Source organism: Pollicipes pollicipes, unplaced genomic scaffold (genome assembly GCF_011947565.3).
Source record: "Pollicipes pollicipes isolate AB1234 unplaced genomic scaffold, Ppol_2.1 Scaffold_7261;HRSCAF=8764_pilon_pilon_pilon, whole genome shotgun sequence".
NCBI lineage: Eukaryota > Metazoa > Arthropoda > Thecostraca > Pollicipedomorpha > Pollicipedidae > Pollicipes > Pollicipes pollicipes.
Genome location: NW_023597054.1, coordinates 52,399,147 through 52,426,760, shown reverse-complemented (window position 1 = coordinate 52,426,760; position 27,614 = coordinate 52,399,147). Strand labels below are relative to the sequence as shown.

The following is a 27,614-nucleotide window of genomic DNA, read 5'->3' as shown; positions in this document are numbered from 1 at the left end:
GCCGGCGGACGACGGCGTGCTGGCCGGCCGCCGCGCGGCAGACGACGGCGTGCTGCCCGGCCGCCGCGCATCGCCCGGCACGGGGGTCACGTGCGCCACGGCGCAAAAACACCACACAAACACTGCAGCAGCGAGGAAAACGCATCACACCATCAGCATACCGCCACATGGCCATTACATGACTCGAAAATTCAGGCGGCAGTGAGCTTGTTATGTGAACGCAAATATGTCGAGCTTATCAGCCATGCTCACGTATGTTTCAGAGTCTAGATAATTCAGGCAGCAGACTCAGAAACATACCAAAGCATGGCTGATAAGCCCCACATATTCGAGTTCACACGACAAGCTTACTGAAAAACTCATAGCGATGCGCTATTAACCTTTCCCGACGCTCTACGAAGCACGTGCCATGGATCATCCTTAAACAACAAATGCCTTGCTCTTTGCGAATCAGACTCGGGGCAGGGACGAAAAGGTCTGTAATTTCCGCTGGCGTTGCCCAATGGGCGAGCATGACCGGGATGACTAAGACAGTTCCGTGCCAGCGGCCCGCTCCGGGTGGCATCAGCGCGGACGGCGGCTCACCAAATATCGGCGGCGGAGGTGAGAATCATTTTGCAATGCCACAAGACATCAAATCATGTGGCAGAAAAATATAAAAATAATTAGGACAGCAAGGCTTCCATCTTAACAGCCTGATTTTCATCGCTTAGAAGCGACGATGTCGGGATCATTATCATATAACGGGAACATTCACACCCAGAGCAGCTCCCGGGTCCCAGATTGGGCAATCACTTCACACTGCGTATGGTTCAAGGAACTGGTGGCCCGGCTACTCAGCAGACGGCACGACGACGTTCCGTCAGCGCTTGCTCCCTGCACTGCAACGTTTCTGCGAAGTTCTGTTTGAACGTGGACTCTGCGGAACCCTGGCATGGGTTCTGTGGAACTCCCCGCACCTGTGGTGTGTCGGAGTTCCGCGGAAGGCCAGTGCTACACCAGAGGAGCAACACAAATAAGCTGGCACACCAGTGGTGTTCCAGCACTGTCGGGCAGCATTCATGTCTGAACATTAGGGTGCAATGATCCGAAACCCTCGCTGTAAAACCGCGAAGACTTTGCTGTTCTTCTCCATCAGCTGTGATTGGGTAATTAACTTATCAAAGCAAAGCTATGTTACGCATTTCGTCCGTCCCAACACCTCATTCGGCCAAAACACCGAATTCCTTTCGGATTTGGATTTCGCTTTTCAGATTTTTTTCCGAATTCGCCTTCGGATTCACCCACCGGTTGCAGGCTGCTGCCCGTGGCGGGATGGGTTCGAGTCGCAATAGGCGCTCTCTATTCGCCTCCATCAGCGATTGCCTACGATCGATGGCAGTGACCGCATTAAAGGTCGAGTGACGTCAGAGGACGGGAGGACCGTGCCGAGTATTACGGCACGTTAAGCTTTCCGACGCAAAATTCTACCGTTGAACCGGAATTTCACGATCGGATGCTGGGGTCAGGGCTCACGCAAGAATTCCTGCTTAGCGTGGGCGCTGATCCCAGAAATTCGTCCAATCAAAACGGTTCAGACAAAATCTTGGAGAAGACGACCAACCCAGTTGCCCGAACACATATATGGATAAACTAATACAAGTGCAAATACAAACGTCACACATTCTCGCTCGGCATACCCGCAACGCAGAATCCCCGCCAACCGTTCCTCCCACACGACTGTTTTCCAGCTGTCGAACAATGACGAAAGCCACCGAACGCGTCAAGTCAGAAGTATTCGCAATGGCCTATCGGTCTCGTTGCGGTGCAAATGGGACGGTTCGCGCATGTTTCCCGAGTTCACTGGCTGAAGGATCGGTGAGCACAGCTGTACGAGAACAGGACGGAGCCAGCTAACATCGTGGTCGATTACAGTTATGATGTCTCGCGTGGCCTGTTGCCACGTAAACACGGGAAAACATGTCCAGCCCCTGTCCACTGCTGATTGCAAAACGTAAATTGGAGCCGCAAAAATACGATGACCGTTTTCGGACCCTTTCAAATGGCAGCGACGTCGTGTGTAGCAGGTTGGCGGCGGGCGTTGGTGGTGGTGACTAACGTTCCGGCTGTGCCACCGATCTCCATGGACAGATACTCGGGTTCCTGTAACACACCACTGCACAACACTAAAAAAATATGACCTACCGACTACTTGGCGTCACTTTGCCAGCATAACGTGCTCCCAAACGGACCAAAACTCGGGTTGATTCAACAAAGAAACATCAGTGAGAGTAGGGATTTGAAGGCGTGCCGACGCCAGGGATTACGGAGTGCAAAAACAAACTTCACCACACATAGAAGAGAACAGCCTGACTAGGACCAAGGCCTCAAGACAGTACCCAAGTTTCGCCATGCTTCCAATTGGCGGTACGTGTCACATGAGAATAACTTTTATTCGAGGGATTTCCGGGAAGACAATGTCATAAACGGTACAGTACCGATAAAGTCCAACATGTGTACACAAACTGAGCGTAACTTGCGCTAGCGAGTTCCTGGAATTCGTAGAACACCAACACTTCCAGCGTGCGATGCGAGAGATTGGAAGTGGCGGAGAACCAACGGTTCCAGTATGCCATCACAGCAGCATCGTCATTCTACGACTTCCCTCTGCAGGCGATCCAGCATGTGCCCACTCACGTAGACGCACCATTTTCAGCAGCAAACCAATTGCGTGCAGAGCGCATGTTCGCACACATACCCCATACGAACGGTACCCTTGGAACCTCGCTGCATTCGCTACCGCAAACTTGACTGTAAAGTCCAGACACGGACACACCCGAACTGCTGGCTTTCACTGGCCCCATTTCCACCAGCGTGGGGAAACGCCGCGGGATGGCAAGGTACGGAATCGAAAATTCACCTGATATCCCAGCTCGTTTCAAGTCGCTCACGCAGTCGTCTGGCAAAATAAGCACAAGCGCATTGATTTCCATCCAATAAAACTTCCGTTCTGCAACAAGGAACACACGATAACATTCGCACTACTTACTGCGACCAAACGATATTAACCTGCTACCCGTCCGCTGTATTAAACACGGCTGCGGCTGACGCAGCTATTCCTTACAGTGGCGTCAAGTACGGCCAGTTTAGCATTACCGCCGGTCTGAACCGCGACGGAGCAATCCCATTCGCAACGCTTGTCAAGATGCCCATCTACTCAGTTTAGCAACACAAATGTGCACTTCAAATAAAATATTCACCGACATAGCCGAAATTGTATCATTACACTAGTGCTCTGCACAGGTACAGGTTCCGGCACAGGTACAAAGGTACACTACGCCGACAAAGATATCACCCGCTATCTGTGCTCAATACATTCATTATGCTCCATTCTATTCAGTTCCATCCAGCCATGAATACAGGAATGCACCCGAAAAATAAGAGTGGCACTCCGAAAAATTATCTCACCAATCCTACACTCAAACTGCGGAACCATGTGATCAGACAGCAGTTGGGTCTGATTGTGAGGAGCGCCGCGCCGCTGGCCGCGCACTGTGTCACGCCACGCGCGCCAGGCGGCGGCGGGCGGACCGCAGACGCCGCTGCGGAGCCGAGACACCGCCACCCTCCGGTCGGCCGGGAGGCCGCCACCCCCGGCCCACCTGGCGGGACGCGCCCCGTCGGACGGACACCAACGCACGCCGTCCGAGCCAAGGAGACGGCGCCAGCCGGCGCCGGTCCAGCCCAGCCGGAGACGCGAGCATGAAGAGCCCCCGCCGCTCGGCGCGACACCGACCCGAGACCAACTGATATCACGCCGCTGTCGGCCACCGTCACCGCTGAGACACGGCCAATGATGCACGTGATCCAGCCCCGAACACCAGGCCCACGGCTAGCGTTCGAACGCGGTTAACTGGCGCCGGGCTTTTCTCAACGGCCTAAAGGTGGCCGACGCTCCACATCGAACCGGTTCAACCACCCGGCAAGCCAGCCGTGAAACGCAACTTTGATTGTTAAAGCTGATTTAACTGGAAAAACGCTCAGGATTTGTAGTGCTCACATGCGCAGTCTTCGCCGCCTAACGGCCATTTTTCCCGCAGCTTAGCACGAAAGCGATATCAAAAATGGCGCGCTTAAAAGGTAGTTATTTATGTAATGGTATCAAAAGAAAGACAACTTTGCAAAATTTATGAACATCCACTCCACTTAGCGACCGGGGCTTCAAGCAGAATGAGCAAAATAAGTGTTGGACGTGAAATCTTTTTTACGCGTACACATCTCCGAGCGAGAATTTGGCGCAAAACAGGCTGCAAACCGATATGGCGTGAGCTAAATAGCCCCGTTCGTTGAGGCCCCTCCCTCACCTACCTAGGTTCATCTACCCGTGGGTTCGAGTCGCCTTCGGGACATGATAAGCGATTCAGATATTGATGATCAATTTGCGGCGATTAGGATGGCCCGTGGCCCATGCCAGCGGCCGCAGTCGCGATGTGGGCCAGATAGTGTCAGGGGTGGGACAGGTCGTACCGAGCATTACCGCACGTTAAGCTTGCGCCGCAAATTTTTTTCCCTTAGCCCGGAACGTCACGATCAGGCGCGGGGGTCAGGGCTCACGCAACAGGAACTGTCTAGCGTTGGCGCTGATCCCAGAAATTCATCAAATCAAAAGGTTTGGACTGAAGCTTAAAAAACTTTGCAGTGCATCGTAACGATGCCGTTGTCCCGAAAGTCAACACTCGTTCATTTCCTTCTGTGTTTGCATTTTCCATCACGGCCAGCCTTCGCGCGACAGCTCTCGACTTGGACCACGCAGCCGTTGCATGTGTGGTGAAATCATGAACAAAGTATAACAAGCAGGCAGAACGTCCCCACTGCGCCGTGAGTGGAGAACAGTGTAAAAAGGAGACGAGATCCGATCCCACAAGAAGCAGACTCCACAAGCCTCCTGAAGTTGGCAGCTGTTCAGAAGAGATACCTGCTCTTCCTGGCAAAATAATCCGGTCTACGCGAGACTGACTGCATGCATGACCTTGCCAAGTAGGCTTAAAGGTTCCACATGCATTTGTATACTGTAAATTATACTTAATTTCATTCACAGAGTCCCCAGAGAGAAACCCTAATGTTTTCCGCTGCGCCTTCGGAAATATGAAATAATCTTTAAAAAAGTTATTACTGAAATGTAAAAAATAACCGCAGATTCAGGGATCAAAAGGCTATGACAACATCCTATGATAACATATGATGATGAAATGACATAATTATGACAACGTTTCACGGAACAACAAAAAAACGCACGATTACGCATGCTGCCGTCCACAGCTGATATGTTCATCGCGTCGAAAAAGTCTTGGTGGTAAGTCTATACAATGAATTGTTTATTAGTGAAAAGAAAAATGAGAGAGTAGGGGATAAATTTTCAAAACAAAATAAACTTGACTTTGTTTCACAAATTGAGCGCGAACGACATGAATTAAATCGGTATCTGGTTTTAAAGCTGGCATCAAAATATGCCCACCGAATTTGGAGCTTTAGGTGATACCATACGTTTCAGACGGACTGTTTCATTGTTTCTTTCCTCACTTTCTGGAGCCACCTCTGGAGTAATTTTGAACTAGTGAATTTTTAAAGATTTGCCAAAGATGTCCAAAAATGCATTTTAATCTTGCTGAACCTCCTCAGGTATTCTTTACGGCTGCTCTCAAAGTTATTAAACCAGTTAAACCAAATTTTTTATACAGCTTAAACCATTCGTGCACCAATGGTGTCTCCGGGAGCCGGGCGCTAATAGGGTCGGAAATGTACCCGGGCAGTACAAAAGGAGGACAGCAAATCATTACTGATAACTTCCAGTCTCGAATTATTGATGCTAATTTTACATCTTATACAAAACATAAGATTTTTGGGAGGTGGAACCAAACGAAAAATCGTACTCGAATTCAAGCATGTGGCGAGGTGCAACACAATCTTCTCATTCGTTTTTCGTCTTCCTTTCTAATGAGATTCCTCTTCAAGCCATACCAGTTCTGCAACATGTTTACCTGGTATATCTGTTTAGTCTTTTTTGCTGGAGGCGTCCAACTTTTCAAGAGTTATTACCACTGCACACAGGACATGCTTTCTTCTCCCGTCCAATTCCGTCTGGTTACGCTGGGAAATCTTTCGGAGAAGAACCCAGGGAATTTTGGGTACATGCTTCAAGGTCGAGCTAGCAAGTAACTTCTCCGTGTAATGTTTCTTAAAGATTAGGGGTAACTTACCTATTGATGCGACTTTCTTGTATGTATAAATTAAAGATGACTTAAGCGAACATATATACCTCAAGCATGGCTTACATTGCATCGATTAACGTGTCTTGGATTTAAATGTAAGCATTCTCGGTTTCATATCACGTCAGCTTTTGCCGTGACAAACCTGTTTTTATCGCGCATCCAACGCGCGTAAAAAAAATGTGTCTGAACAGACCAATCCACGGGTCAAATGACTGGTGAGGAACACAGCGTATCGTTCTCATTATCGCAATGCTTTGTTCCTAGCGCCATGGCTGAAACAAAGGACGAAAGAGACAGTGGTTCAAGCGTTAAGGATTTGATGTGGGTTGAAAACTACTCTTTGGAACGTATATTTTCTTCTTGTCCGGGGAAATCAAACTGATAAAATCAAAACCACAACATTTCTAGGTAACACCAGTCCTTTTACAGAATGTCACGCACACCGTCGCGAACCGTTTCATGGAACGCCAGCCACGTCCATGGCCACATTAGCGTCGATTACCACGGTGCGATCAGGAGTCGGACCCTCGTCTCTCGCGGGGAGACCAGTGTTGTAACCACCCGACCATCCCGCCACACTACAAGACTACCACCATAAATTTCCCAAGGCTGCCTGGGCGTGGCGTCATGGTCTCGACAAAAACATTGCAATGTGCGTCCCCACAGACTGCTAATTGAATGACGCGACTTCGTTACCCCCAGTTTGGCCAGAGGCAACAAACACTTTTGCCAACGTCTTCCACCAGCAGGTTTAAACGGGCTTAGACTGGAATAAGGATATGGTGTTACCTGATAGCCGCCAACCCCGCCAAAAGGATCCTGGCGAATAGACAATTCTGCAGACACTCCTGAACAGGGGCCCGTCCCACTATGCTGAACGTTTCTGAGGAGGCGGCACCACTGGCGCCCGAAAAACTAGCATTCTTTATCCCGTGAACCGCTTATCCTAAATGTGCACATCAATCGCGGTGCGCAATCACACAGACTTCAACCTGACCAAGCGACAAGCAAAATGACTCAGCTCCCTGCGAATCGCTTAGATCCTAGAAAACAATCCCTGCGTCCAAAATCCAAAGCTCCCGAGATCCAAACTCCTTTTTGAAATTTTGTGGAAGAAATATCCTGGGATCCAGGATTCATTGTGATATTTTGCCGAGAGATCTCCTGGAATTTGTCCATTCCAGAACTTTGTCGGAAGGACCCTCTTTGATCCAGGATCTCTTCTCAACCCTTGTTCAATGTTTTCCCCCGTAAAGCCATGCAGTGGTATATAATTTAGCACGCCCAATTCAATGGCTCTTACCAATCGAATCATAGCCCGCAAAAATAAACCGTCACCCCACCATTCGGACCTGGCAATGCCATTCAGCTTTCTTTCACCTACATTGGATGTAGCATCTTATCCGACAAGTTATACCAGGGCACGATTACGCAGCACACTGGAGGTCGTACCATACACACAATTAGGAAAATACAGGAAACTGTCATGGGGTACAGGGTCAATGTAGCCAATATCATGATGAAACATGGCACTACCAGTGAATGCAACAAATCCTGTGCAACATGAGGCAAGGTACTACCAGTGAATGTAAAACTCCTGCGCAAGGTGAGACAAGGTACTCCCAGTGAATGTAACAGCTCCTGTACGACATGAAACAAAATGTATCGTAACACAATTCAGAAGTCAACACAAGCTACTGATTAAAACAAAACTATGCGTCAAGGTTTGTTTAGTTATGTCCTTGTGGCAATGCCGATGTGGTAATGCGCCATTTTAAGGGCGCTGAACCTCATGCTTGTCAAATGTTTGTTTTCACGGTCTGAGTGGACGATTTACATGATAAATAAGCACAGCAACATGTAAGCACTCACTTCCAACGTCCTGAGGAACCCGTGTCTTATACCGGCAGGGGTCCGTGAAAACGTTGAGCCACTTAGCACGGAAGAAAACCAAGCGCAATAGCCCGCCAGCCCGCGCTTGCAACAGCTTGGATGCCTTTGAATTTTTCCGAATAACCAGGAAGAAAACAAACGGTCTAATCTAGCAGTCAAATTGCCTGGCAAATTCATTTCTTTTAGACTGCATGAGCTAGACGGCACAATGGCTAACATGGACACTTAACCTCAACTCTCCGCCCGTCCCTCCCCCCCCCCCCCCCCCCGTCCTTATGCCACATCAGAGCACACTGGATAAGTGAGCACGTCGCAGCATACCCGGAACGCCACATGGTGGTGACACCATGCATAATGTATGCTGCAGTTACACATTCTAATCGTTCAAAAAGACTGAACTAAGCAAAACCTCAAGTCTCACCACATTCATTGCGAAGAAGCGAGTACCAAAAGGAAAATTGGCATCACAAATTCAGCGGCCGCGACTACCACGCCGTCCGGGGACTGACGCGGCGATAAAATGAGCCGGCCTCGCCTTCCTGCATGATGAAACGCTATAAACAACGGGTTACACGAACGCAAAACATAATGCCGGGTCTCCAGCCGCTGGTAACTGGCCGCTGACCGGGCGCCGCCGCTGCGGACCGGCGGCCGAGGCAGCCAGCGCGGAGATGCCCGGCGCCGCTGCGGACTGGTAACTGGCCGCTGACTGGGCTCCGCCGCTGCGGACTAGTAACTGGCCGCGGACCGGGCTCCGCCGCTGCGGACTGGTAATTGGCCGCTGGCCGGGCTCCGCCTCTGCGGACTGGTAACTGGCCGCTGACCGGGCGCGGCCGCTGCGGACCGATAACTGGCCGCTGACCGAGCGGCGCGGCCTGGTAACTAGCTGCTGACCGAGAGGCGCCGCCGCAGACCGGCGGCCGAGCCAGCCAGCGCGCGGAGAGTACGGCGCCGCTCCGGACTGATAACTGACCGCTGACCGGGCGCCGCCGCTGCAGACCTGCGGCCGAGCCACCCAGCGTGCGGAGAAGGGCGGCGCCGCTCAGCTCCGATGGCCGGCAACCGGGTGACGGATGGTGAGGCGTGACGTCACTGAGAGTGCCATGAAGCACCGCTAACCCATCGCGCAGTGATTCGGCACAAGAGGCAGTCACCTGCCGGGTGAACTACAGTAGTGTTTGAGCGATCCCCCGAATATCTTATCCACCTGTTCGCACGTAGCTGCCCAAAATCCAGCCAGTGCCAAGGATCGTCACATAAGTTGAGTTGTTGCGATAAGGTGTCATCTTAGGCCAACTGGCCGCGGAGGCCTCCAGATGACCGTTCGTGCGCCGCTCACCGTTCGCTTCGCTGCCGTTTACCGCTACTCTAGACGACATCTCCTCCGGACCCCATCTCGCGAAGAGGCTGGTGTGAAAGGACTTAAACGGCTTGCAAACGCTGATCGTAGCTCCGTGAAGTTTCCGGTAAACTGTACAGTAACTCCTCATAATCTGTGCTCCAATATTTTGCGGTAAAGGGATGCAAGTCGTTTGACGGTTTCGACCCACATAGTTGCAAAATCAACACTTTTCCCTACCCGAAACGATTAACGTGGGAAACGAAAAATGCTGCAATTACGAACAGGCTGAAGAACGAAGGCCTGAACAAGGTCCAAGCGTCGACGACCCGACGTCGCAGCGGCCCGTGACGAGAATGGAGAACGTACCGGCAGAGTGCGGCTGCGCAGGCAGCCAGTCCAGCGCTTCAGAACACGAACCACGAACTGGATGGTGTTATGCGGGAGCAGGGCGTTGTTTAGAATTCAGGTCAAATATTGGCAATCAGAGCAGATAAAAACGCAATACACGTACGTGACGTCGGAGAATGTGCCTGGCACCACGCTTCCTCCCCACTATCCAGCCAACGGGTTTGCTGGCAATAGACTATAGGGAAGCCAATGTCACCTTTTCCGAAACCGGCCTCCAATAATTTAGTTTCAACAGATATTTGGCGGTGAAAATTAATCAGGCGTATATTCAAGTTAACTGTGGCCACTATCGGCACGAAATATTCCCGTTTACGTAATGCTCTGGTGAGTCACCAACAACGCCAAAACATTCCGGAAACCCACCGATTTCTGCCCGGCCTGGCCAGGGTTAAAGTCAGCCAATCTCCACTCGGATACAAGCGTAACTTTGCGCGTGCACACTACACATCAGTGCGCCTTTGCCCGCTGAACTCAAGATCGGGGGCTATTCCAATACCTTAGCGTGAATTATCTGCACGGCTTGTCGAAGTGGACGGGCGCCAGCATCTTATGCTCCAATACCATCTACATGACGACAGCACTCAAGTCTGTCACCAGCCCACTCAACCCGCGCCACACAAAGCGTCTTACGGTGAATGCAAATACCACACGAACATTTTGGCCCGCTTCCAACGGCAGGATGTCAACACCAAATATCCGAGTCAGTGCAGCGTTCTTGTGAGTCGCCAGCGGTCACTGGTATAGGTCGTTTTTCCACAAAAGAATACCAATACTAACGACATGCTGACAGTAACAGACAGTAACAACAACGCTGCAGGCGGGCAAAAGCACTTAAAGACTTCACAGCGTTAGCAATGCGTGCATCGACTTCTTCCGATGGCATTCATGACGAAATTCCAACCCCGCTTTTGTCCGAATCTTCCCCGTCGCATGGTTGACAAAGTGGATGTCGGACCATCCACGCACGTGAAGTCGGGTTGTTCCTGATGCTCCAGCGGGCGTCGTCCCAATAACAATGGCTCACATAACGGATGAACACCGCCTTTTTCAAACTTCTACTTTTACTAACTTATTTTTACTTTCTTTTTCGCAAACTTCATTATCATTGCCTTCAAGCGCTGACTCACGATTCTTCAGAGAAATATTAATGTGTGCGCGAGTACGCAGAGAGACTAGCTCCGTTCATTACTGCGCCAGACAGGATGGCGACTTCATATAAAGAGGTTGTCACAGTCTTGGCGGAGAATAAAGTCTCTAAAAATCCCGATCCACACCAGTCATGAACAGCAACTCACTCAAGTCACGTTGGAGTAGTGGATGCATATCATGAACAATAAGACATTGAGGGTGATGTGGAACACAACCACTATGCCTAGGCTCGCACGTCGACGGTGAAGGTGACCTAAGGGGCCGTGAGCTAAAACGTACCCGATGAAATCATATACGGCAGAGTTCCTGTTGTTCAGACATCGGCCAACAAAATAAGTGCTCGCCCGTTCAGCCACCTGTCTCTGACATATTTATCGCTGTGATTCGGGTCAATAAATCATCACTATGGGGCAGAAAGTTACTAAATACAAACGAAACTCACTGACGGCACATTTTGGGAAAACGATGCAGTGCGCGAATGTTCGCTTCTGACAATATGCAAGAACGGACCGTCTGATAACGATATTCGGCGCCGCCGCCCCACTAATGGACGCCTGTCGAACGAAATTTTTCAAGCGTGTCAAATGACACGCGTAATATGCTCATGCCTGAGCCCGCTTCTGTGCTCTCGCAACCAACCTGCCTTCACCGGTTGCGCGTCAGGCTCATCGGACTGGCAAACAACAGCTTTTATAAACCGATTGAAGGGAATGTTTCGCAGTCCATGATATTGAAGTAAGCATGAGATATAATGAAACAAGGTCACTTACATCTATTGGCATGCTTTTAAGTCGAAAAGACTGCCCTAGACAACACAATTGCTCCGTTTAGTAAATGTATTCCTCGATATGTCATTGCTTGATTAGGTACGTCATCGTACCTTGCACAACCTTGATCGAGCCACTTGACGGCCACTTCATCTGGAAAGCGTGCTCATGAACGCCAGATATGAACGAATCAATCATCATATTTTTATTGGTCTTGATCGCAGCATGGCTTGTGGAAAGGAAGGATTTGAATGACGTTCTTATGTCATAAATGCCAAGGTGACCTTGAAATACCCTCCCCGAAAGTCCCCATATCTTCGCGGGCGCGTAGCTCAGAAACTAGAGGTTTGGGTCTTAGGGAGCTGGGACGCAAACTGCACCGAATGACCTTCAACAAGGCTATTTCAGTTCAAAACCCCACAGAAATGTGGAACACTTCCTTTAACCAACGTTTGAGACCGCTTTAGATAGTAATGCAATGCAGCGTCAGATCGTTTTAGACACGAAATAACTGGCATATTTCATCCAAACAAGGTCTGAAATTCGAGCAGGTCGTGCCAGAAGCATGTGTAATCCCGTACCTGACACTTTGGAAGTCTTGCTGCACAGTATTATGGCCAGGGATTTGTCACCGCACGATGCGTTTTCGAAAACTTTAAAGATAAATTGTGTGCTTCGAAAAGTTCAAAGGCAGAATCATGAGCTGCGGGTAAGCCGGCTTAGCCCACTACATAAGCAGCCGGCTTAGCCCACTACATAAGCCGCCGCCCTAGCCCACTGCATGACACGTTCAACTGGTCATGGGTCCGGCGCACCGTCAGCCATTTTTGTATTCCCCAAGACCGATGCACAGAACAAGTTCCAAAGAAACGATTTGCTGCAGTCCAAGCAGCCCAGGTGGTCAGGTCCAGCCGGTGCTATGACGTCCAGACTGGCTCCGGAACCGATGCCAGTATGAATAAAGTGGCGTCTAGCTGACGCCAGCACACCGGCTCTAGTACCCACCCTGAGGCAGACCACGCCGCGGACTAAAGTAAAGTGGCGTCCAGCTGATGCCAGTACACCGGCTCTGGTAACCACTCTGAGACAGATCACGCCGTGGACTAAAGTAAAGTGGCGTCCAGCTGATACCAGTACACCGGCTCTAGTACCCACCCTGAGACAGACCACGCCGTGGACTTAAGTAAAGTGGCGTCCAGCTGATGCCAGCACACCGGCTCTAGTACCCACTCCGAGACGGACCACGCCGTGGACTAAAGTAAAGTGGCGTCCAGCTGATGCCAGCACACCGGCTCTGGTACCCACTCCGAGACGGACCACGCCGTGGACTAAAGTAAAGTGGCGTCCAGCTGATGCCAGCACACCGGCTCTGGTACCCACTCCGAGACGGACCACGCCGTGGACTAAAGTAAAGTGGCGTCCAGCTGATACCAGTACACCGGCTCTAGTACCCACCCTAAGACAGAACACGCCGTGGACTAAAGTAAAGTGGCGTCCAGCTGATGCCAGCACACCGGCTCTAGTACCCACTCCGAGACGGACCACGCCGTGGACTAAAGTAAAGTGGCGTCCAGCTGATGCCAGTACACCGGCTCTGGTAACCACTCTGAGACAGATCACGCCGTGGACTAAAGTAAAGTGGCGTCCAGCTGATACCAGTACACCGGCTCTAGTACCCACCCTGAGACAGACCACGCCGTGGACTAAGTAAAGTGGCGTCCAGCTGATGCCAGCACACCGGCTCTAGTACCCACTCCGAGACGGACCACGCCGTGGACTAAAGTAAAGTGGCGTCCAGCTGATGCCAGCACACCGGCTCTGGTACCCACTCCGAGACGGACCACGCCGTGGACTAAAGTAAAGTGGCGTCCAGCTGATGCCAGCACACCGGCTCTGGTACCCACTCCGAGACGGACCACGCCGTGGACTAAAGTAAAGTGGCGTCCAGCTGATACCAGTACACCGGCTCTAGTACCCACCCTAAGACAGAACACGCCGTGGACTAAAGTAAAGTGGCGTCCAGCTGATGCCAGCACACCGGCTCTAGTACCCACTCCGAGACGGACCACGCCGTGGACTAAAGTAAAGTGGCGTCCAGCTGATGCCAGCACACCGGGTCTGGTACCTACTCCGAGACGGACCACGCCGTGGACTAAAGTAAAGTGGCGTCCAGCTGATACCAGTACACCGGCTCTAGTACCCACCCTGAGACAGACCACGCCGTGGACTAAAGTAAAGTGGCGTCCAGCTGATACCAGTACACCGGCTCTGGTACCCACCCTGAGACAGACCACGCCGTGGACTAAAGTAAAGTGGCGTCCAGCTGATGCCAGCACACCGGCTCTAGTACCCACTCCGAGACGGACCACGCCGTGGACTAAAGTAAAGTGGCGTCCAGCTGATGCCAGCACACCGGCTCTGGTACCCACTCCGAGACGGACCACGCCGTGGACTAAAGTAAAGTGGCGTCCAGCTGATACCAGTACACCGGCGCTCGTACCCACCCTGCGCCAGACCACGCCGTGGACTAAAGTAAAGTGGCGTCCAGCTGATACCAGTACACCGGCTCTGGTACCCACTCCGAGACAGGCCACGCCGTGGACTAAAGGGAGCCGAACCTACCGATCGCGTCACATCCATCTCAGCTACACCAGCCCTGGCCGACGGCCAATATCGCCTCTAATCACTTGAGAAGCAAGGCATGCTTAGGATGAACTTTGAGGAATCTTTTCTGCATTGAGGAACCTTTCTGCATTACCAGTGCAACCGTTTGGCTCGAGGGGGGTCTCTTTACACTGCAGATTGGGAAACCGGGTCCGGTCGAAGTGTTTTCTGTATTCATAAGGACCTAGTTTATTCATGTGATCAATGCTTCAATCAGTACGAATATGATGACCATGATAGCGGCTGTGTAGCGCGTCGACTGCAGTGATCAAACACGTCACAAACAGGAGCTCGGCGTTCTAGGCAGGCTTTTGCTCGTCCTCTAGCCGAATCTCACGCGTGTCCGAGTCATAACGCGCTGAGCTGATTCCGAATGACTCCGATCAACGACGTACAATTTGTAAGCGACATCAATTTCGACAGCGCATAACATAACTCTTCTTGAAACCGATGAGCCAACTTCAGTGATCTCCTCGTGTTGGAAAAGTGTGTGTCTCGCTCAGAACGTACGCATACTTGAGCACAAATCTTACAATTGAGCGTCACTTTGACTTCGGGAGGACTGGCGCCTCCAGTCGGTACACTGGTCGCGATCTCGACAGATACTTGCCTCGTTCCTGCATGCTCCGGCTCACTTGTCACGTCGTTACCATTGGAGCCGGCCCCAACTCGACCACGGATCAACCACGTGTCTGGTGCTGAGCACTATCAACGCTTGGATGGTGTCACTCCTCCAATCGTTTCGCGGTGTCACATACTGATCGCGGTACACGGTGCGCCGCACCGAAACCTGACCGGACAGCGCCTGACACGGCCTGACGGCCACCAATCGGCCGGACAGCGCCTGGCACGGCCCGACGGCCACCAATCGGCCGGACAGCGCCTGACACGGCTCGACGACCACCAATCTGCCGGACAGCGCCTGACACGGCCTGACGGCCACCAATCTGCCGGACAGCGCCTGGCACGGCCCGACGGCCACCAATCTGCCGGACAGCGCCTGGCACGGCCCGACGGCCACCAATCGGCCGGACAGCGCCTGACACGGCTCGACGACCAATCTGCCGGACAGCGCCTGACATGGCCCGACGGCCACCGATCGGCGGACAGCGCCTGACACGGCCCGACGGCCACCGATCGGCCGGACAGCGCCTGACATGGCCCGACGGCCACCAATCGGCCGGACAGCGCCTGACACGGCCCGACGGCCACCAATCGGCCGGACAGCGCCTGACACGGCCCGACGGCCACCAGTCGGCTGTCTCGTGTCCGCTTACGTTGAGAGGGGCCTTCCGGCTGGGCTGCGCAGTTTGCCTGGGGCGTCCACGCATCGCAGTGGGTATTTCATGCACGCGCAGCCCAGATGCGGAGCCAGTCAACAACTCATCGAGACACCGCCATCCGACAACCGACCTGATCAGACCTTAATCAGGGTTGACCTGCCGAAGAACGCGTAGACATACACACCACGGAAAGGATGTTTCCAAAAAAGTTAACAGGCTGGCCAAATTGTCCTACCAGCAGGATGCTGACAAAGAAGCGAATGTGCAGACGGGTGCGGCGTATTCAGATGCATGGTCCAAAACTGTAGGCAAAATGACAGCTCTAATCGAGGTAATCGGAACACATGAGCCTCGCTACCCGACCGAACTTTCAGCGTAACTGCTCAGTTCTCAAAAGGTCATCCCCCATCCGCAAGGCGAAGATCACCTCCCCTAGACCAGTGTTGAACACGTCGATAGCGCCGGATGAAAAATGCCCGCAAGGCGTGCAATTACGCAAATGTAATTTTGACGCCACCTCAAACTACTTGGAAGCACCCTGTCGAACGAACAAGTAGCGGCAGTGAAAAAACTGGATTGATTTTTGTAATACGGTGGTCAGGCCCGCATCGTGAGGTAATACACAACGTGCTCCTTTGGTAAAGTGCTGTAAAAAAATCGTCAAAAAGGCTGCATGCCAAGTTGAAGGAATAGGACCAGTGCATCTTATTTTCCAGTCACACAATTCCAGTGCATCACGGATCAGGTCGGTCACAGACAATCACATATACAATTATAGATGGGAAGAGGAGCACCCAATGGTGTCGAGTAGCAGCGCCATCGTGAGTAGTGTTTACAAAAGCGTCTTTGCACCGTAACAGTCATAGGTACACCGATGGGTGCAGTACACAGCTTCGCATGCCAGCACACTTCTACGTCATGCGTGGACAAAAGCATGCTTTACTCACTACAACCAGCGTGGATGCAACGCTCTTGTGCACACCTAACAGTGCAAGCGCAAGCCAAACCGAAACAGATAACCTCAGTTCTCAAGCGGCTACGCCGAGGCTTCGATGGCCTCTGCGCGAGACCTTCCGTCAGGCTAGCTCAGCGCCGCGGGTGGTTTGTCTCCACATTTGGAAGATCGCAGCCCGAGGGCGAGTGACAATTTGGTACACCATTCGACCCTAACGTCCCACGCTTCCAACATTATAATTACTTTGCCACAAAAAAACTCAAGCGCGGTAAACTAACATATCGTTAAGTTGTCCTACAAGTGAGATTAAAAAAGCTCATGCTAAGCCGCATCGTAAATGCTGAACAATGCCGTCGCCGGATAATGACGAACCCAAAACTGAATACTAATTCAAAATCCACACCAGCTTGACCTGATTGGAACCGGTTACTGGTTAACAATGTTGCCTGACAGCCAAAACGCCAAAGCTGGCGGCAAATCTATCAGAACAGGTAAATCCCATCGTAAAAATAGTCAGTCGCCAAAGAAAAAAACACAGTGATATGTGCAAACGGTGCTTCAGCGGAAACCGCCCTGGTAGGTGGAACGAAACATGAGCGTTGCACACTATGGCCACAGCAACTATACCTGGGGCCGGGCACCGGATCCGATGCATTTTCCCACTGAATCTGTTCCGTGCACTGGCGTGGGAAAGGCAGGCAGCGCAAAAAACGACCCGAATTATAATAGGCGCCGGCAGCGGACCACTGCACGGTCTGGCCTCATTAAGCGTTTCCGTTTGGCGACTGCGACGGGAGGCGGCGGCGGCGGCGGCGGCGGCGGCAGCGGCGGTGGCGGCTGATGCCACCCCGCCGGCCGGGGTCAGCTGACCCGACACTGACCTTGTGCGCTTGCAGGGCGTGGCCCTCGCAGGCGAGCGTGACGTCGGTGAAGATCTCGTTGCGCAGCAGGCGGGCGAACACCCGCTGCAGGTTCGTCTGGTGGTTGTTCCATTTCAGACAGTACTGCTGCTGACTGTTCATGGCGACTCGGTGGCCTGCGGACCGTGGCGGGCGGCGCGTCAGTGGCGGCGCCGCCTTACCGCGCCCGCGGCCACTCTTTTTGCATCGATGCCTGTCTTATCGGGACGCCATCGCCCAGAATGGAGCAAGGCCGGCAGCGCGGCCGTAACTCACAGTCGCCGGCGGCGGCGGCGGCTCGTGCACCGCTCCGCACCACCGTCCGCCATCGCCAAAACGGGCCCACCTTTCAGCACGAGCACTGGCCGTGCGGTGCTGCCAACCAGCCGGCCGCCGCACCGTCGGCCCCAGGACCGTACGCCCACTGCAGACAGGACCACGGGCCCCTTGCCTCTTTAAAGATCGGAGCACACCAACAAGCGCCCACCCTAACGCGGCGGCACAGAACCACTGATGGTCTAACAGCGTAATCATGCGGCCACCAAACTTTCAAAGTCCGCCTCGGCCGCCGTCTGGGAAAGGCATTCGCCCTGCGCGCCGCGGCTCGGCGCGCCGGCGTTCGGCCCCGCCGAGCGTCGGTCGGCCGCCCGGCCGCCCGAATATCGGCGCTCTCCGCGCGAATTCCTGGCGCGCTGCCAGCATCGAAATTTTATATCAAACTTTCGAATTGAGTGGGGAGCGCCACCATTACCCGGGAGAGCCAATAACCGTTCGGCTTGCCGGCGATATCGATTGGCCTAGGTGACGTCAGAATAATGTGAAACTTTTGGCGGATCGGGGCGCGGCAGCGGCGACCGCGGCGGCGGCCCGAGAGAGGCCGGCCGCCGCTACAAAGCACTACTTCGGCGGATAGCAGAGGAGGCCGCTTACCACGCCAGAACCGCTGGCACGCCGTACAAGTGCATAGGCCAAGTCGTTGTGTTGCAGGCCGTGGCGACCAAACGGGACCAAAATATAAATATCAACCGACGCTCTGTAGAAACCGAGCAAACATCGCACGATATCAAATCTACTTTACAAACATGGAGATAGTGCGGTGCACTCGCAAGCAACGGGTACATGTCGCCAACGAGACGAACGTGTTTCACAGACAAAGGGAAAGGTTGGCCAAGGAAACCCATGCCATGGTAAAGAAGCACTAACCAGCTAACAGGCTGGCACACAATTATTGCGTTCATTTGGGCGATGTAGTTTGCAAGTGTGCACGAAGCTTTGTTTGATGAATTCTCGAGACTAAAACATCACTTAAGTTAATTCCTCACTTGAGCTATGTGCTGACTATGACTATGACTATGACAAAAATACGAGTATCCAGAAGCCGACCACACCGGTACTACGTAAGGGGACAGGAAACCATGCATGGATAGGCAGACAGGTTTTTGGCTTCCAAGCCAAGTGCAAAACCAACAAAATGACATGAAGTCGAAGCTACACAAACGCCCGTGGTTTCGAAGTTTTGACTACCAAGCTGAAGGGCAACGGCTTCGGCTTTTGCACACGTAAAAGCGAATTGAGGCCAGTGGTTTCAAACTCTGTACATGCGAAGCCTCAGCCGAAATCAGAGTCCTCAAATTTTGCGGACAAAACTTCCAAAGTTGCAACTGCATTGAAAAATCACCATTTCAAAGTCAAAATCACCACTTCAAGACTGCTTGAAGCTGAAGCCAAAGCTGACTTGTTACAATCATTTGAAGCCAAAGCAGAAGCCAACAATTAAAAGGGGAATGCAGCCAACTCTAAAGTCTGCCATGGAAAGTGGTTTCAAGTAAAGGCCATACCCCCATCTCATGCCGATGCTGGAAAACTGCAGCTTCGCGAAGACCTCGCTAATGCCGACTCACTTTCAATACCCAACAAGTGACCACAACAAAATGCCTTGAGGTCGATGGAAGCATGCTAAGCTCAGAATTGCGCACAAGTTGAGTTACATTGGGAGGCAAGCACCAAATGCAATGTGCAATGCTGCGCAGCACATCTCCATGCCCACAAAGCAACTGGGCAAAGAGAGGAGCTTTGAGTGCTCATGCTGGCAGCTGGAAATCCTGTCACACCAACATAATGCCCCCATCCCTCTCCCTGGCAGCATATTTCCCCTGGCTCATTGATGTTTAAATTCATATTGCTTGCACCAGTTCAAAATCATGAAGATTATGCACTTAACCATGCTTCATTATGACAAAATCAAAGGAGATTTCATTACAGACTATTGAGCCCTATGATCCATATTGCCAAGACAAATTGAGGGCTGGAAAGCAGCCTTATTTACATCAGTAGTGGAAGGACTTGACTGATATCCTTTGAAAATTATATTTGTCCCATCCTTATTCTTCATTTCTTTGCATATCATTCATACATTACAGCACCTTTGCCTGTCTATATTCTTCCAGCTGTTCCAGTTGTTCCCACTCTTACCTAAAAGTAAAAGGATTGTTGAAACAAGAAAATGCCAGAATATTATGTCAAAATGCATTATACACACACAAGACAGAAAAAAATCAGTGAGAGTAATCAGTGATGGCTGCTTAAGAAATAGAAGGTTGTCAAGGTGGTAGATTTCATTCAATACAATTTTTTGAACCCCAACACAACCCCTGTTTCCCATGTAAACACTAGCCTTGAGATACAAGTAAAATGTGCATGCCTGTGGGTCAGCCATGCAACAGCTGCTGGAGTGTCATCTATTTTAAGTTGATCTGTGGATACATCATGACTATCACACAACACAAATTTTCAAAAACAAGCCAGAGGCACCAAAAATTGTGCACTTCTGCAATAAAGGTTATGTGTAAAGGCCTGAATCCATTTCAAAGCATCATGACAAATGAATAAAATAATTAAACCAGCCTAGATGCTATTAAAACAAGTTGTTGTTGTGAACCACTAATCCTGCTGTCCCTCATCAGTTTGCTAAGCACAAGAAGTCTGTCTCATTTGGGTAGCAAACAGGCAGATATACCAAATTTGAGCCACCTAAAAATATCGGCACAGGTCATAAGCACAGGAAACTTAATGCTGTGTTGTGGGAGCAGGCGGATTGATTTGGGAGAAAAGTGGTCATTCTAATTGCTCTCACTTTTTGGCACCATCGCTTTGAGAATACCAAAAGTATAAGCTGTGTTCCAATAAGTACAAGCTGCAATTTGCATGTCAGTATTACAGATTTATCTACTGGCACACCCAACAGGAAAGCTATATGATACATGCTTTTTAAGTTGCATGCACTGAAGCACAAACGTCACCAAGACATGTTTCTGGAAAATGAACACTCAAAATGTGGGCTGTAACCAAGTGATCCATCAATACACATGCACTAACTCCATGTCATGCAATATCCATATTTTTGATGAGTGATGGTAAGGTTGGAATAAACACCTAACAATGCAGCAGAATTTGGTACTACATTTAACTAGGCTTGGTCTAACAACCATGCTTGGTATTAGACTATGATATGTTGCAATCTATGGGTCCAGTGGTGCCCAAGCCCACACATGAAGAGGTTGCAGGATGCTAACACTCAAAGAAATTTTATCTTTATATGGAGAATGTGCTTTTGCTTCCTGGTTGCAGAGCACAATTTTTCCTTGGTCTTTGAATGCAAAACTAGGTGAGCAGAGGGACAGCATTATTTCTGCTCCACACTTTGTCCCTGTTCCCCAAAAAGTCTGAACTTTCTTTAATCAGCATGCAACCACACCTACAAGTGAGAAAGCATGCTCACACTCCAGCAGCATTTTTAAAATGGAGCCTTTTTCAGAGTTGTTTCCACCTATACAAGCTATTTTTCCATAACAAATATGGCCAATGCAGAGAGGTTCAACAGTGACAACAATTATTTTTGCCTAATTTGCCTGCTATGCTCATAACTAATCTTGCTCCAGATATCATTGGGTATTTAGAACTGGGAGAAAACATAAAACTTCGCCATGACTTATGCCTACTTCTATACTGTTTGGTTAGTTGTACATGAAGCACCTATATGGAAACTAAGGCCTTCTAGCAAATACAAAAAAGTAATGCATCATGGCTCTGCCTTAGTCATGAACAATTGGAGCAGCCTCTTTTGCCTCCAATAGTAATCACATGTCAGCTTCAACTTGATCTTGATCTGTAAAGCAGTGTGGGCTAAGCTAAAATATTAGCATCTTTTGAGCTATAGCTTTCTGGCCATGATATGCTGATAAAGAATTATCTCAAAAGTATAACCAAACAAAAACAGTGCATAGCTCATTTTAACAACAATGATCATCAAAACTCCAAGTGCTCTGAGGTTATTAGGGGAATTTACCATTCACACAGGTTGCAACACAGGAGGCAGAATAAGCATGTCTCCCAAATCTTATAAAATGTATCCACACTAAGTTCAGATTTTTTAAGCTATATTATCCACCCTTGATGCATGAGAAGGCATTGGTACACTGGTACATTGAACAGGAGGAGGCATTGCAGACCAAGCATTGGCCATATTGCTAGGACTTGGGTAAGTAAAGATTTAATGCTTCAAGCTAGGCCATGATCATGGGCATCAAAAGCCCAGCTTAAAATGTTGAGCATGCTGGTATAACCAATGCTTTCTCTATAACATTAGTTAACAAGTACCTCATGGTCATTCTGCAAGTCAATCAAACTGTGCCTGATGAATATGCAACAATTGTACTTTAGAACTCATACTCCCATTAGAAGATTCAGGCCAGACTGAATGATGATGGATATTCACTTTTCATGTAAAGGTTTTTCACAGAATTGTTTTCTGGAACTTACAAATCAGATGCCACAGTTCTTAAAGGTATTAGCTGCCTATCCAATGAGACTTGGCTGACCATGAGCTGAACTGAGTGTTGAGCTGTACTTTGTGCATGCACTAATGTTGTTAAAGTAATGCCACTACTGTGCCATTTATGTTAGTCATAACATGCTCTGTTCGCAGTCTGGCCTCCTCGCATGTTGAGAAAATAACTGGGCATAAAAACTCCAAACTCAGTGCTGCACAACCAGGAGCTGAAGATCTTTCTTACTTATATCACAAATTTCAACCATGTGACCAAAAGTCTACCATGGAAGGAAAACCATACAAATTTAAGGCTTATTCAGCTCTTCACCAGCAGCAAAGAACCAATGTGCACACTCAAGTATGTTTCACACCTATATGATGTTTTTGTGAAGTCTCAAATCCTTGAGCTTAGCAGATAACATTTAAATGAGAAACTATACAGCTTTCCGTGCCGCAAAACTTTCCATGCATTGTAACCCGTATGCGCTGGAATGGTCACAAAATCGAAATTCACCAGCATGGACCAAATTTTGACTTACTCTTTCGGCGCCGGCATCCCTCGAGCACAGACCACAGGCAATTCGAACAATTCCAGTAATCTCTTACCTGCTTAAAGAAACCACAAGAAGCCAGGTACCAGCGACAGCGCGCCGCACCACTCCTCTCAGCTCCCTACCAAAAATGGCGTTTCGAAAATTTTCTGCGTGATGGCGCTAGTGAGGGTTTTTTGCAAAATCTTTCGAATAGGCGTATTTGGGGGTTCAATCTCCGTTCATTGTAACTGCCTTTCTCCTGATGACGTCTTAGTAGGCCCCCGGTCTATGTCCCTACACTTATTCAGCTGGGCTCAAAACCGCATATAAGAGCCGTAACTTAGTGAAATTGATATTATCCTTGGACCAAAATTGCCATCCTTGCCCCCTTGTATTTCCGCCTCTGCGGAAGCATTGACCCGAAGTATTTTACAAAACACGAAATAGTGCTTTGATCGATACGCAACACAAAATGTCCCACGAATCAGTCATAGATCTCCTAATTGAACACCAATTTAGGTTTTCTACTTTTAAGTGATGATGCATCATACTTGCATGGAAAGAAAATATTTATTAATAAAAATGGGCATCCAGTTCGTCTGACGTACTTGGCATTAGTAATGGACAAACTGAGTACGTCATAAACTTGGCCAACTTGGGCTGTTCACTTGCGTAAGCTTTAAAACAATTTTCCATACCCTGCACAATAATAAATATCATAAATTTCCTTAGAAAACGTATTCATTTTGCTGGTTAAGCTAAGTTGAGTGAGGACAGAAAGGCCATCTTCTAAGGTGTCGCTTGTGTCTGGTATATACGAAGTATTTAGTTTATAGTTCATACCGCAATTATACTAGCAGCTTTTTGCAGCCCCGAAAAGGACGCGTGTGAATCGACTCACAAATGCATCTACTCAGAATAGCTCCCATGCTGGAATCCGCTGCGTCGTGAATATGCACATGATAACACTGTTGTGTGAATCGACTCAGATCAGAGTGTATTTACACATGGGCGCAATGTCCCATAAATCTGCTCGTCGGACGTGTGGTGTGGTCCACACAGGCGCGACCCCATGATTAAACAGACGCAGATCTGAATGAAGCTGCACTGAAGCCCCCCACTCCTTGTATATCTCCTCCAGGGTGAGTTTAAGCAGATGAACCGCTTTTACACTCGTGACGTGGCATAAACAGAAGCGTCATTTTGCGTTGTTCCGCGTGTGACCCCTTGAGTAAACCCATGCAGATATAAATGTATTTGCACTGAAGCGCCGTCACGTACATATCTACTCCGGAGTGTATTTAAGCAAACGAGCAATCATGTGTAAAAACATTTATGACATGACGTGTGATAAACATATATGTTAACTGCTCCGTGATGTTATCTAAACAACAGACAGGGCGTACGTGACAGCCGCTAAAAAAGTCATGTAAAGTCGAGGCCCGGCGCCAGCCCGAGCTACAGGCTGATGAATTCAGGTATCGCTTTAACACGACGTCGTTGCCTGGACTGGTCAGAGCCAGACAGCATATGGACGCAGAAAAATAAAAGGCTGCTGGCTGCCTAATCTAACCTAATCTAACCTAATCTAGCTCAAAATAGTTTTCATATGCGCGTCAACGCTGTAAAGCGGTAAAAAAACGGAGGCCAATGCGCATGCGCATGCTAAAGTGACGTCATAAATCTAACTAGGTATACACGGAAGTGTGGCTTTGTGTAAATAAACTCAGATCTCACTTGATCTGTACAGAGAAGTCGTTTTCAGTAACTTGATATACACGCTCCCAATGCTCGTAAATATTTTGACTAAATAGGAAGAAGACAATCGTGGATAATATTCGGATACCGACAGCGTGATGGTTAACCCGCCATCGACTACGCTCAACTCCCCGACTACGCTCAACGGTGTACCAGTGGTTGATTCCAGCTTCAACATAGAACACAGCATAGTATGAATTTGAGTCAACCTCAATTTCAACCCATCGAGGCGTGCCAAATTCTGAAAGCGACTTCGAGGGGGAAGATTCCAGTGACGATAGTTCGGGAGATAGCCCATTCGACACACATCAGCAATACTGGCAGCGACCATCTTTAGATAAATTACCTGATAATCAAACAGTAAGACTTCGTCGCTTGACGAACTCTTGCCTCAATACTTGGTGTGACGAATCGTTGCAGCTGGTTGCGTGGGAGGGAGAATTATTGCACACAAACGCAACATGAAATCGAAAAATGGAGCAGCTTGCATATATTTGTGGTTTTAGGGTGCGTCAGCCACCTTGGTTATTTGCGGCAACGGCACAGCTTAGATAAGCTAACTACATGGGATATGTGCCAACGTTTTATTTCCATCACAAACTATGTACACAAGCAGTGATCATTATCACTTATTTCTCCATCGTGATGTAAGTGACTCATCGCCGTGCAGACTGACTTCAATTCAAAGGCGATAGAATCTGTCAAGATCGAGTGCAGTTTTTTCTACCACCATCGAAAAATCCGTAATCTAATAGTCAAGGAAATGTGCTTAGTTTTTACGGCTCATTAAGATTTGTGTCACTACCATACATGTTATATTGGTGTCACTATCACCACGCTTTCAAGGTGGTTGGCCACGCGCTTGGCCGACGGGCCGTTAAAGAACATTGACATTAACATTTTACGTTAATTTCATTGAAGGTGTATACACGTGGTGGTGGTGCTGCGCCTTGTCGTACAAGAAAGACACACACACGTACAGTACACAGAGATGCACATATACGCACAGGTGAGAGCAGCTTCAGTCAATGAGTCAGCAATTTAAAACGGTCAGGGATGTCCGGCGGGAGGGGACCAAACGCCAGCTGCAGGCAGCCGGTTCCGTGCGGCGGCGGCGCGGTAGCGAAAATTCCGCTGGGTGGCGGTCATTCGAACATGAACCCCATTGATGTCGTGAGCACCTGTTTGAGCTCATGTGTGAATCATTGTCGGCCCGTCGGAGCCAGGAGCGCGTGCGCTGTAGAACCGCGTTAGAAATGAAAGATGTTAATGAGCACACTCTGTTCTGCGCCTCGCTTGACATATCATTTATTGCACCACAGGAACTAGACCAAAAAGAAACTTCCGGCTCGCATGACTTCACAACGCGTTTACATTGTACAGACAGCAAGTCTGCTCACCCATCGATGCCAAAGAGCACCACGCTAAGACTTACCCAGAATTCCATCACATAGTTTATTTTACCCCCCCCCCCCCCCCACCCCCCGCCCACACCCACGAAGGGGTGCCGATCAATATAGTACGTGGTGCCTGGGACCACACACAAATCACCGGCGGATAGCAAAGCGCAACTTAGTTGCAAACAAATGGTGTTCAACTGCGAAATGAAGACTAACGTAAGCGCTCGCTAGATGTCACTATTAGTAAAGCCGATTGACTTCCCGCTCTTCGCCTGACGCTTATCATGCACCTGTTTCTGGTCATAAGGTATTCGCATTGCAAATACAGATGGAGTTTTCAAGCTCTCGGGACAAAGTCTCACCCAAATGCTGGTCCCCCTCTCTTCACAAAACGCGGCAATGTTTGAGGGCATCGGGCCTTCTTACCAAACCGTTTGGCGTCACCATCACGACGTTGGCAGAAGTTATGCTTGCAGCGTCGCATTTTGGTGCCCGAAAAGGTCTGTGGATGGTACAGTTGCGACGCCATGATGTAGAGTAGTGGCGAAATCGGAAAACGGTCGCATCTGGCGTCACAGTGCCGTGGTGGCGACGCCGCCTCCAAATTTTCGGACATCCAGGGATGAGGTGGCGGCGCCGCTCGTGCGTCGTGGAGAATGACTTGACAACATTACGCGCATGCCACAGGGACGTTGAGATGATGCCACGCAGAGGCCGTGGCGACATCAAAACGACGCTGCTACAATACCGGGGCGGCGCACCCACTTACGTTGCTACATACTCGTGAAAGCATCAATGTGATATTATATGTCCACTGACATGACCCGCGCAATCGAAACATCCGAAAGTCCTTGTGACCACCAATGTCACATTTTAAATGCCATGATGGTATATAAATGTTCCCTCTGCTCTCGGTGTGTTAATCGCCCCATGGTCACGTTGTCAGTCGTTGGTCACACGTTCACTCACGTAAAAAAGCGTACCGCGTGCCCTCTTACATACACTAACTCCCGGCAACAGCTGTTCTGCAAATGAAGCGGGAGGAGAGCGGGTCGCAATTTGGTCACTGAGGTGTCAAGCCGGGCCAAAACAACTTCTACCAGGGTCCTGACAATGTATCGTGCGCAGGTCGCCAGGACTGAGTATTCATGCTCAGAAAAAAAAATCGGCGAAGCTTTAAATTCGGTCCGTTTTTATAGCGCACAAATTGGTGATTCACTTTGAACAAGCATTTGCCGAGCAGTTAGCCGCTTGGCCCCCAGGTCATAAAAGGTAAGCATTACTACTTCGATCAGAACACGCTATTTCATACCACGTCTGACTAAGACGGTACTCTAAGCATACATTTGCCATTTTAGAACCTACGCCGCTGTGAGGAAGATGTTGGAAACTCGAATCAAATAGAATCGTATGAGCTACATCATGCAGTTGTATACAGCTACAGCACACGGTTTTGTAATGTTGCTGTTAAATGACTGGCTGTACTA

General features: G+C 49.8%; 1 protein-coding gene across 2 annotated transcripts in view; it reads right to left on the bottom strand.

The window, feature by feature from the left end:
• LOC119111954 (uncharacterized) overlaps nucleotides 1-23,288 on the bottom strand; it is a 32,117-nt gene extending 8,829 nt beyond the window's left edge. Inside the window, exons 1-2 of one of the 2 annotated variants that reach the window (XM_037235849.1) lie at nucleotides 23,043-23,288; nucleotides 17,591-17,745 (exon numbers count right to left, since the gene is read on the bottom strand). In XM_037235849.1, the coding sequence (XP_037091744.1) occupies nucleotides 17,591-17,731 (141 nt within the window). In that variant the 5' untranslated portion in view covers nucleotides 17,732-17,745; nucleotides 23,043-23,288. Of the gene's footprint in view, nucleotides 1-17,590; nucleotides 17,746-22,975; nucleotides 23,007-23,042 lie in introns of those variants that run through there. The other variant, XM_037235850.1, reaches the window with a different exon arrangement.
• Between the last annotated feature and the right edge of the window lie 4,326 nt (nucleotides 23,289-27,614).